The 13,236-nt window shown below is 32.6% G+C and overlaps 1 protein-coding gene across 1 annotated transcript in view; it reads right to left on the bottom strand.

The window, feature by feature from the left end:
* GABRA2 (gamma-aminobutyric acid type A receptor subunit alpha2) overlaps window positions 1-13,236 on the bottom strand; it is a 114,505-nt gene that overhangs the window by 37,571 nt on the left and 63,698 nt on the right. The window contains exons 5-8 of the mRNA XM_090268180.1: window positions 10,884-11,104; window positions 8,906-8,988; window positions 4,310-4,453; window positions 3,142-3,294 (exon numbers count right to left, since the gene is read on the bottom strand). Coding sequence (XP_090124306.1) covers window positions 3,142-3,294; window positions 4,310-4,453; window positions 8,906-8,988; window positions 10,884-11,104 — 601 coding nt within the window. The remainder of the gene's footprint in view (window positions 1-3,141; window positions 3,295-4,309; window positions 4,454-8,905; window positions 8,989-10,883; window positions 11,105-13,236) is intronic.

Genomic DNA, 13,236 nt, shown 5'->3' with positions numbered 1-13,236 from the left:
AGTAATCTTATTTTTCAAGTCATCTGAAAAAATGTGTTACTATTTTTGGCCACATCAAATTTTTTGTCTTTGATTAAATACTTTGCAAATTTTGAACTAAGTATCTGAGAACATTCATCTGAGTCTATACACTGGGACCCCTTACTGTACACATTCAATGCTGTTTTTTCAACTCATGACATTTCATAATGAGTTTACTAAGGTGAATTGAATGTAATACACGACTTACCATTATAAAGCATACGATTCAGTGGCATTTACGTATTCACAATGCTCAGCAATCTCCACCACTCTCTAGTTTGAAAACTTTTTCATCCCCCTAGATGAACATTCTGTTCTTATTAAGTAATCACTTCCTGTTTCCCTTTGCCTCCACTTACTAAACTTCTTTCTGTTTCTATAGATTTGCCTATTCTGGATAATTTCATAGGAAAGTAAACACACAATATATAAGCTTTTGAGTCTAGTTTCTATATTCAGCACATTTTTAAGGTTCATTATGTTGTAGCATGCATAAGTATTAATCTTTTAAGTGGATGAATAATATTCTTTTGTAAGTATATAATATATTTTGGTTATTGATTCATCTGCTGATGAAAATACATGTTCCTTCTACCTTTTGGCTATTAAGAACAACGCTGCTATAAGCATCCATGTCCAAGTTTTAATGTAGACATATGTTTTCTTTAATTTTGAGTATATACCTAAAGGTGGGATGGGTGTGTCATATGATAATTCTATGTTTCCCTATTTTTGGAACTGCTGAACTTTTGTCTAGAGACACTGCACCATTTTGCATTTCCACCAGCAAAATGAGAGGGTTTTTATTTCTCCATATCCTTGTCAACACTTATCTTATATTTTTATTATTATGATAGCCTAGTGTGTGTAAAAAGTATTTTATGATGGTTTTGACTTGCATTTCCTGAATGTCCAATGATGTTGAACCCCACGTAATATGCTGGTTTGCTGTTTGTATACTTTCTGTAGAGAAAGTCCTTTCAGGTTTGTTGTCCATTTTTTAAATCTAGTTTTCAGTCTTTTTTTTTTTTTTAGTTGTAAGGGTTATTTATTCAGGATATCACATCCTTATCAGATATATAATTTGCAAAATACTTTCAATATATTCTCCCACATATAAGCTGTCTGCCACATTCTTGATAATGTTCTTTGAGATGAAAATCTTTAATTTTAATGAAACCCAATGTATCTATTTTTTCTTTGTTACTCATGTTTTTGGTGTCAAATATAAGAAACCATTGTTACATCTAAGGTCATACATGTTTTCTTCTAATAGTTTTATAGTTTTAGATTTTATATTAAAGCTTTGTATTCATTTGAGTTAATTGTTGCATCTGGAATGGTGTCGGGCTCCAACTTCATTCTTTTGCATGTGATGGTCACCCAGCTGTCGCAACAACATTTCATCAAGAGACCTCTATTTCTCCATAGAATGGTCTTGGAAACCTTGTTGAAAATCAATTTGCCATGGACATATGGTTTTGTTACTGAACTCTCAATTTTATTCCATTGATTTATATGTGCATTCTTATGCCACTACCACACTGTTAAGGTGAGTTTGTGTTAAGTTTTGAAAGTAAAAAGTCCACCAACTTTGTTTCTCTTTTTCAATATTGTTTTGGTTATTTGTAGCCCCCTTACGGTTTGATATAAATTTGAGAATCAGCTTTTCCCTTTCTGTTAAAAAGGTCATTTTTGATGTTTAATAGCTATTGAATTGAATGTATAGATCACTTTGAAGATTATTCTCTTCTTAACAATATTGTCCACAAATCCATGACCAAGGATGTCTTTCCTTTAATTAGATCTTCTTTAATTTCAGCATTGTTTTATACTTTTTAGTGAACAAGTCATTCAGCTACTTGGTTAAATTTATTCCTAGGTGTTTTATTCTTTGGATGTTATTGTAAACACAATTATGCTCTTAATTTCCTTTTGAATTATTCATTGCTGATGTTGAGATTCAAATTGATTTTTTTATGTTGATAATAAGTATAGCTAACAAGTATGTAACACATATTAAATACCAGGGTTATTCTAAGAGCTTTACACTTATTTATGGCCTCAAACATTATAGTGGCTTGCTACAGCTTACAAGATAAAGGTAAATTGTATTGACACAGGCTACAAGGTCTTTCTCATCTAGGCTTTAAACTATACTTTTATCTCTATGTATCTCTACTGACACAGGAAACAACTCACTGTTACCAAACGTACTATGTTCTTTCATCTCTTGATGCCATTTCATTACACAATTGGCATTTTTGGCTAAGATTCTTGCCCCAGCTCACCTGTCTGAGAATCTCCTACTCATCCTTCAAGTTTTAGCTCAAATGTTAGCTCAGCTACTTAATCAGTTCTCCTAGAGATGATCTTTGCTGCTGTTTTCTGTAACAACTTGATTATGCCTCTTTTATAATGCCTTCACCTTGGGTTGCCATGATCTTTTCTGCTTATTTTGTTGTGCTCCAGTCTAGGGCTTGGTGCATTATCTGGCATAGTAGATTCTCAATAAAACTTTCCTAAACGACTGAGGGGTCCAAATACACAAAAGTAATCTATCTTGTCAAAAAATGTGCTCAGCCTAGTTCATGCATACAAAAAGCAGTAACCAAATTGTCCTGCCTCGTTTAAATCAAGAAAATTCAATTTGTAAATAAACACACTAATGGTAGAACATGAGGGGGTCTCTTTGTCTCTTTTTTCTTCCCTCCCTTTCAGTCTTTAATCTTAAGATCATCTTTGTTTATCTAAAAAAGAAAGGAAACAGTAAACACAGAGAGCCTAGAAATGTGATAGTTTTACTCTAAATTAAAGTTTCTAACAATATTCTCCATACACTAACATGGAGACACATGTTGAGAAGCAAAATGATTCGAGAGAAAGTAGCCTGAATGTATTTCCAGACGAGTTGAATACTATTTATATTCCTTAGTAACACTGTGGCACTGAGCCTGTAATTTATTTCTTTTTTCCTCAGTTTCTTCATCTATTAGGCAAAGCCAATACTTCCTGCCAAACACACCACATATCATTGGTGTATCAGGAAAGAGAATGCTTTTGAAAGTATGGTATGAAATATAATGTGCTCGACAACCAAGTACGTAGTTATTCACTCACCAAACACAGTTCTCGCAGGCACAGATTCTCTGTTAAGCCAGAATGACACTTGGGAGAGAATGACAGTCATGATGCAGGGCAGATATGTCTGAATCACAAAATACCCAATTTTTCTTTTCAAGTGGAAATGAGCTGTCATTACAGTATATTCACCTAGAAGAAAAATTTAAGAAGCTTATGAAACTCTAATAGTCAATAGTTTGCACATTTTGGAAAAGGAAAGGATTAGAGAGGGAGCAGTCTCTGGTTTGAAAAAAGAATTTATCATATATATGACATAAAAAGTATATAACTTTTAAATCCTCTTTCACAGAGCAAGAATATTTAAAAGAGGACTTCAATATTACTGAGAAACTCACACTGTATGTCTCTTGTAGGGAATTCATTTTCTCTCTAGGTCATACTTACTGACCAAGTACAAGATTAATAAATCTTCTCTGGCTATAGATTACTTTACCTAATCAGGTCCCTCATCACCACTGGTACCAGCCTCAAGTTCAGTCCTCTCTGGTTCCTTAAGGTATTGGTTTATAGCCACATCTCCAAGACTGCTCTTCTGGCCCAGATTTCCCACTGTTGACCTTGTCACCCACCAATTCTGAATTTCTCAGTGTTGTGTGTCTGCTTTTATTCACCGCAGTCAGTTCTATCCCATCCCCAGAGCCACATTCCTTCCTGCTCTCTGGCTTTACATCTGCCAGATGTAAATGAACTAGTTCACACGGTTGTTCTTTCTTAGAGGAGGGTGCCCCCATAAAGACATCAGCTTCCCCACACAGCCCAGTAGTAGTGATTCATAAACCAGGAGTTGAATCATAAGAAGTTATCTAGAATAAAGGGAAAAGATTTAGAACACTAGGGAAACTATAACCCTGTTTGAAGGTAAAATTGACTTGTTTGAGAAGACACACACTTTAATATGAAGTATATTTTAGACTGGTGTGTCTCAAACTTTAACGCACACCTAAGGAATCTCCTTGGAATCTTGTTAAAATAGTCTAAATTAACAAGGCATCAGGCCTGAGATTCTGAATTTCTAAAAAGCCCTCAAGCTGCCAACTCTTGGATCTCAAAAACAAAGGTTTTAAGCAAACTGATACATTTCCAATGACTTTAACCTATTAACTTTTTCTTAAGAACTAACTTTTTTTGGACTCATTTTACTAACCTGTGCTGGATTTAATTGTCTCTTTCCCTATTGATTGTCCCAACAGATCATATTGATTTAACCTGGAGCCATCAGGAGCAACTTGTACTGAATCAGATGCATTGTAAGTCCATATATAAGTGACCTCTGAGGTTGTATATGCATCTGTAGGAAATAGAAAAAAAATTTTTTATCACTTTATTAAAAACCATCAGTAAAATGCAACATCAAAACTTGTATATTTCATAGGATGATTGCTGACTAAAAAATCATTGTTAATATTTACAGATCATGTTTTTAGGGTAAAAAGTGTGGAAGCAGATAAAGAGAGACAGTAAAGATTGTGAGATTATTTTCTTTGCAACCACTTTGGGAGATGAAGAACAAATTTTTCTCTAGAACCTGCAAAAGTCAGTGGTCCTTGAGATGATTAAAACATCTCCCATAGTCTCAAGGTGGTAGACAAAGGCATTGTGGTAAACAGGTTATGAATGCCCATAGCTCATGTAACAAGTTAAAAAATAACTATCACTCATGAAAAAATAATCATAATCCAAAATAATATTGCTTTCAGGACATAAATCAACGTAGTTAACATTAAATTATAACTATCATACTTAATACAATACATTTCATTAAAAAAACAAGAACTGATTATTGTAGAACATGTAAAATAAATGGGAATGCTATAATCTCCTCAAGCTGTAAATACTTATTAAAATGTTTTCATTTTAAAATTAATGAATGCACCTAGATCTCACTGGACTCTACTTTCATTGCATCCCAGGTAAGCTATAGATTGGTAGGAAAAGACAAAAGATGTACAGACCAGGTATAAGTTCCTGTTTTATTTGGCCAAGGAAGCAGAACATAGCAGAAGTGAGATGACCCTAGAACTGGAGGGCTAGCAGCATGTCTGGTCTCAGCTGTCCTCTGGCCCTGGCATTTTCTTTGTACCTGTGTGTCCTGATGGGGGAGCAGCTGACCTTTTCACGCAGGCAGTCTTCCCACAGTTGAATAAACAGATAACTCTTGCTATTCTGCTGACCTTGTGAAGAAAATCTTTGCAGTTTTGCTTGTGGGAATGTTTTGAAATATGAGTTACTCCAAGTCCTTGAGCAAAAGTCAGCATCATGGTCACAGCCTCAGTAAAGGGAGAGAAAGGACCAACTATCTCTAATGAGATCTCTGTCTCAGGCTATCCAGGACATGGGACAGCTTATTCTTCTAACATCTATAAATTTTCTATATTCAACCATTGTGCTGCCATGGTCCTTGACCCAAAGTCTGTGACCATAAATCACTTGCCACTTAAACTTCAGTAACAATAAAGTGAATGTATAAGTTTGTGCCTTTCTGTGTGGTCTTTTAATGGTTTTCTGAATGTCGCTACTAAATGTTAATATCCACGAAACACTGATTTCATTGTACATGTATTCATCTACATTCACAAGTATATTATATTACATAAAACAATTTTTGAAATAGAATTCTAAAAAATGTATGTATAGCTTTGTATACTTATGTGTGTACACATATACATTTAATGGCAGAAATGTATTTATAGTTTCCATATGAATAAATTCCAGTTACTCTGAAGTTCATATTTTTTGTTAATTTTAACTAGTCATTCATTGATGAGGGCTAAAATTGAAGTAACATCAGGAATGTGGATAACTAGTGACTTGTTTTGTTCTCCCATGGATATATAATGGCCTTGTTTTCAATAAAATCCAAATGGCAGAGAATTTGATCATTCAAAGGCATTCCGCATGTACTACTTTATATCAGAAGGCCTCACAATATTCAAAAGGTTGTGAATACTAAGAAATTGTATAGTTTTTTTTCAAGTAATTGCAAACATCATTTTTTAGTCTGATGATGTTTTTAAATAAATAAGAGAAAATGAAACTCTGCAAATGTGACACCATATTAAGAAACTAGAGAGACATGGATGAGTGGGGACTCCGAATCATGTCTATGCTTCCAGCACCTGGTGTGAATGACACACAAAGTTTTCAATTCATTCTTGCTAGATTAATGAATACACTCTCATAATATTTTGATTATCTTCTTTACTGTTATAGAAGATACAAAATTTGGATAAGAACAAAATAATATGTTAAAGACATTGACTGATTCCCACCCATGTCTTTTTTTAAAAATCAATTATTTCATTTCGTTAGTTATATAGGAATTTTTTTTAGATTCAGGGTCTGGAGAGAGAAGATGCAGCAGAAAGTTATGCAGTGAGAATTAGAGGCACTCCCTAGTACACTAGTACACTAACACACACAGAAACCGGGAGGCCAGAGCAATGTTTCTCGGTAAAGTATAAAAAAGAGATAAAGACAATTTTGTTGCCAATTTCATTACAAATGCCACCTCTAAATTAGGTTTTTATTAAATAATTTTACTTAAGTATGTTAAATAACCCATTTTTCATACTATTGCATAATAAACATCAAATGCATAGACTGATTCTTAATAGTTGGTAACCTGCTCCCCCCCCAAAAAAAATAACCCAAGATATTCTTTAATTTTTAATTTTTATCCGAAAGACTTTTTATTTATTTTGGGTTGATGTGCAGAATATGTCTAGATGCCCATTCAATCAATTTAAACAGTATGGAAATGTATAAAAATGTGAGGTAATACAAATAAAACAAAAAATGAATTCAAAATCATAAACCTATAGAAAAGATGCTTCTTTCATTTCAAGACAATGATAAAATTCCAGAAATCCCATCATTTGGGGGAAGCAAAGGGACTTTTAAGCAAGACAAGAAAAAGTGGACAGAAAAAAAAGAAAGTCATGACTGCTTCTGCCAAAATTTGTTGTACCAGCATCTTAAGGTTTGGGTTGGTTTGCCAGTCTATTACTGCATTCTCGTGTTCATACTTTTAACATGTATGTATCAAGCACCTGCTATTGGCAAAGATAAATACAAGAGTACACAAATGGTTTATTAGTGTGTCAGAAAATAAACCTAAAGAAAACTACATAAAAGAAATTAAACAGAGAGTGCCTAGTAACAAATTTTATGTTTACTCATATCATCTTGAGATACAGACAGCCATTTTCTCAAGTGTGTAATATTCTACTAGTCGTAGACACACTATAAAAATTTTTTTTATTTTCATTTAAAATAATCTCAGGTCTATTTAGTTCATATCCAGAATGGTAACATCACCTCATTTATAGCTGGTGTTCTAATAGCACTAACTTATTCACTGAAAAATGCGTTTCCTTCTTACATCATTCCTGCATCATGAATATGTCCTTTCTTTGGTATCAAGTTGTTTTGTTATTTTTTTCTCACTTTTCTCTTTAATGACACTTATGCAATGCAAATGAGTTTTTCTCTGCGACATCTGCTGAGTTTTCTCAACATCATATTTACGTTGTGTAACATGATTGACTATCTTAAACAATTTAGGGAGAAATGCCAGTATTGAAGTGGTGGTTTCCATGACAATAAAAGAAGGCTTTGTAGTTAAACAAAGAAGAAATTCTCAAAGAAAATTGAGAGCTGACACCTTTTGTAAGAATGAACAGAAAAAAACAAGATTGAACTTCTCATTCTGCAAAACTATGGTGATCAAAATAATTAGAGGCTTTTGCATTCATATTAACCGTCATTCTTCCTTTTCCTTTCACTTGCTACAATCTGCAGGGAGAAGGCACATTACTCAGTCAGAAATATTTTTAATCAGGTTTGAGAACTGTATCTCTATTTCAGAAAAAGAGAAGTCAAAAGCTGCCCCCAATGGACAAAGATGGGGGCGCCGGAAAGAGCAAGGTTTCTTTAAAGGTCAGGCAATGGGGCACGTTCACACAGGAGAGAAGCTGTCTAGCAGTGTCCATGAATTGATCAGGAACCTGCCCTGAATGCCTTGTGGGCCTAGGGAGGTGGCTTGACCTTCCCTCTTTTCGATTATTCTGGGAGAGTAAATGCTTCTCCTTGACATACAAGATATAACCTCAGTGACCTAAATATGGCCAAATGCACAAAGCCATTTCTGGAATATTTTATGTACACAGAAGATGTGTGCATGTAGCAAATCAGCTACATATCGCCTTCAAATTTATTTTAGGAAATTAAAAAAAAAAAGAAACACACCCTCTACTAGTTAGAAAGTAGAAAGGTAATTGCACAGATCCAGCATCTGTGCCTGCCATTTGCAACAGGCTGTTAGCTACTTTAATAAACAATAGAATCTATCCTTTACAATTCATTCTTAGTTGACAAAAATAAAACATTTATTTTGCATTTTTAATGTGTTAGCACTGGGCAAACAAGAATAGTGACATAGTCCTGATTTTCAAAGAGCTCCTGGTCTAGTTTACACATTTATAAAAACACACAGTTTTTTTATTAGCAATAATGTAAGTGATAATGTAAACACCGGGATTAAAACATAATGTTATCTGAAAGTACAACAGGTTTAGCCAATTTGTTCTGTGATGTATATCAGCATATTTTTTACTCTGGCATCTTACTGGGCAAGTATCAAGCATTATATAATATAGTAAGAAACTACAAAATTAAGCAGTGCTGCTGACTATCCTTGATATTGTTGACCCCAAACATGTAACTTCATCCCCATACTTACAGCTGCCAAATTTCAGAGGACATGAATGTGCATCCATTGGAAAATCCTCCAAGTGCATTGGACATTCGGCTTGAACTGTAAGCCTAAAAGTCAAAATTCCATTCTTTGTTTAAGTAAATTCTCAACTCAAGATAAATCACTCCTCACTGTTGTCAACAGAATTAATGATGATGTGGAACTTTAATGCATCTTGTTAGGTTAATTAACATTTAAACACATTTTTGTTCTTTCACATTCATATGACATTTTAGAAGATATTAACATACACAAAATCTGAACTTAAGACAATAGTATTTATTGTAAAATAAGGAATATTTAACCATTTTATATTCTGTAGTTTGTTTAAAAGTAAAGAAGTTTATATGCATTTTTGAATAACTATTTTTCCATTAACTTCACTATTTTAAATGTTAGAGAAAAAATTTTTAAGTCTATATAAAGAAAAGAATGTCATTTTTCCTATATCTCATCAACGACCATATAACAAATTTGATATAAGAATTCAATATTAATTCAGAGGAGCTTCTTCAAAAATATATAAATTTTGAGTCAGTATCATATATAGATATATTCATATAAATATGGAAACACATATAGATACATATTTAGATGTATCTCATAAAAATATCTTGTGGACAGCAGGCTAAATTATGCATGTTATTCTGTATCTTCATGATCACAATATAAAGTAATCAGCAAATTTATAACAAAGTTATTAATTATTCCATTCACACAAAGGTAAAGTAGATAAGACATGTATTAAATTAAAAAATTATTTATAATGAGAAATACAAGTGTGACCAAAATTTAAATATACTTGTAAGAGAGTATTTGAGTACAACTCCATGAAGTATTTCCAAAACTATGTGTATTCTCTGCTTGTATTTTGGTTAAACCCCAAATTTCCAATTATTGTATTAATCCATAGATATGATCAAAGTGTGCAAAATCACAGGGTACTGCCTCTGTTTTGCAAAATTCAGAGAGAGAGAGAGAGACAGAAAGAATAGCTAACACTTACATTTTGGTAATGGTCATTTAATAATGAGCCCACAAGCGTTTTTTTTTCTTTAAAGATTGAGATTTTATTAATGCCCCTTCTTAAATAATTTTCACAACTGAAATCTACCAATTAACATTTCATATGAAATAATAACTACATCAAGTTCCTATAATATACATAACTCTAAATATAATGTTGATGAAAGTCATCAATGCTTTAATGCTTTTATTAAACATTTAAATTTTAATTATATATCACTTAATTAAATTTGTTATGATTTTCTCTTTTACATAATATGAGCAACCTGTTTTAAAAGATGAATTCATGGGAATAGTTTAAATGGAAAAATAGTGTTAACAACAGTACATTCCTTTAGCTAATTTTTTAAGGTTGAATCAATGAAATTGATATTACATGACACTTTTTGATCTACAAAATGGCCGTTTTACATGGTTCAGCCCAATACATATGTCTATGGTATCCAATTCATTTGCAAACTTCATTAGATAAAAAACTAACTCTGAGTTCAAAAAAATAATGTTCTTCCTTTCAAATAACTTAATAAAGAGAAACAAAACACTAAATGAAGTAAAAGCTTGTTTAAAAATCCCTTAAATTTTTGATGGGCTATCTAATGAGATATCAAAAATAAAATTACATGCTGGTATAGAGAATAAATTCATTATGCTATAAAACTGTATTAAGATAATGTAAAAAATAAATGGCAAAAAAATCAATTATTAATAGTAACAATACTTCTTAAATTTTAACACAAAGTTGAGACTTATCACCTTATTAATATTATTTGATTTTATAGTTTAATATGCATGCGGTCACAAAGTATATTATAGGTACCTCAATAATCTGTTATGAAAATGTTCAACTTACACTAACACTTGAAAACTAGGTTGGCTGATTTTTGGATGCATGGATTTCTCAGTATTTAAATGCAACATACCATACCTACAAACATACCTCATTGTGTACAGCAGCGTCCCATCATCCTGGATTCGAAGAAGTTTGTTTGGCATTGTCATGTTATGAGCTACCGATTTCTTCCCATTGTGAAAGAAGGTGTCTGGAGTCCAGATTTTGCTAGCCATTAAATTGTTAAGTCGAAGGATGTTCATAGGACCTTTAAATTTTAACCTCTCATCTTTCCATTTTTGTCGAAAGAAAACATCTATCGTATATTCCTGAAATGTAAAATAACATTCTTCTGAAAATATTAAATGTTTTAGATACAAGGAATACAAAACTTAAATAAGTACCATAGTTTCAAAAGAGAAAGCTATATTGAGAGAAGTAAATTTTGAATCAGAAAGGCCATTCTTTTCCCTTACAATAGAATAAAATGTGTATTTACACAATTACCTACATGTTATTATGAAAATAAAAAATAATTTACTTTATTTAGTCTCATTCACTTGAACAATCTCTGTTCAAACTGCTTTACTTCCTTCTATAGTTTAGAACTGTTTGGAGATGGGACATTCTTGGGGCAAGATTGGATGAATTGTTTTGTCATTTATCTTAAGAAAGAACTACCAGGAAGCCTAAGTAGAAAAGAGAAAGAAAGAAAACAGGAACAAGTATTAAACACACTGTCAGATCTGTATGAGTCATCATCTCCTGTTGCCAAAGAAACTGTAGAATATCTTACTTTTTTAAATACTAAAAAAAAAGGGTAGATATGATATTGTTAGCAAGAATATATTAGAAGATAATAATAATTTTAATTAAAGTTATTTTATAAAATTCACTTTAATAAAAAAGACTATTAGTTATTATGTTGGCAAGTTAATGCATTTGTATTCAAATACAATTATTTTGCAATGTACTATTAAATATTCATACAGACTAGATAGTGATCCATTCCTTTATCATCATTCCCCAACACTTTTTTAGCTGAATCTCTCTCTCTCTCTCTCATTTTTTCCTCCCCCACCCAGTCTCTCTCCTTCTTTCTCTCTCCCACTCCACTCCCTCTCTTTTTAATCATCCCTCTCTCCTTCCTCTTTTTGTTCCCTCCTTTCACGTTCTGTCTCTGCCTTTCTTAACATAAGAGAGGGCATACATTTTAGATGAGATATACAATTCACAATTGTGATTATTACTGACAATCTAGCAGATGTTCAAATTTTTGTCCATGAATGTTTGTGCAAACATTTACATGATAAATAATTAAAAATTTCAATTACACACTTGAGATTTGAAATTCAGAAACTGTCCTTTGAGCACAATGTCAAAGTTATCACATTTGAGAAAATAAATGCTTCAACAATTGGCGATTTCATTGAAAATTGTGTGTGTAAAAAAGGACAGATTTAAAAAGGCCATATGCTTATGAAACTATCAAGTCATTTGTACAAATCTTAGTTAAGCAAATGAAAGAAGATGATTCTCAGTGATACCTCAGAAATGGAATGGATGAAAATGACTAGTATCAGCCAAGAGTAAGGACATATAAACAGGACATGAAAGCAGCTCCAGGCTGTGCTCCTAATACTTAGGGGAAAATTTCGTAACTGAATGCACCCTCGGTCTCCATCGTTTAGTCATCATTTAAAATATTTAATTCCATATAGTTGAAATTTAATTAACCATAACAAAAAAACTAGATTAAGAAATGAGTGTATACAATAAGTTTTTAGGCAGGTGTCTCTTTGCAACGGGGTTCCCTTAAATTCAAACAGAATGTGAATCCCAATGACATTTACTTTCCCAGGTCAACTTAATGTATTTCACAACATTTTATAAAATTTCAAATTCCATTTTTCTAGTTCTGTAAAATTATGGTATTTTTATTGTTTTTATAAGTTATTGCTAGGGCAATCATTTCCTATAGACGTACCACATAGAAGATACATAAGGTTTCCAAACAGTGGGTCTTAGGTGATCTTTTAGAAAATTGTTTGCAGGAACACCGTCTGTTTTTGAGCATTCGCAGCACCTCAAATTGTACCAGTCAGCCTTTCCAGCATGATCTGGCCTTCTCTTCTGCTTCTACCATTCACATTTATGCTCTTCCCTTGGTAATTCTACTAATCCTCAGTCCTTACCATTCCTCAAATAGAGCAAGTTCCCCTGCTTCTGAATCAAGAGCTCTTCCTCACAACCCTTTAACATCTGGAAAGTACACAGTCGGGTCTCTATCTATCTTCATTATTCATAAAGCAATCCATTACTGCAAAATCACACATTACAATGATATATTAGTTCCTCTGCCTCCTAACTAACTTACAAATCTTCAAGAAAGGGGACACTGCTTTCATTTGTATATTATTATACTTCATCTTCAGATATATTAGTATAAAGAACATTACAA

The sequence above is a fragment of the Furipterus horrens genome, unplaced genomic scaffold, assembly GCF_987537825.1.
Source record: "Furipterus horrens unplaced genomic scaffold, mFurHor1.1.pri manual_scaffold_2, whole genome shotgun sequence".
Classification (NCBI taxonomy): domain Eukaryota; kingdom Metazoa; phylum Chordata; class Mammalia; order Chiroptera; family Furipteridae; genus Furipterus; species Furipterus horrens.
Note: the sequence above shows the minus strand (reverse complement) of the source record. Positions and strands in the feature narration are given on the sequence as shown.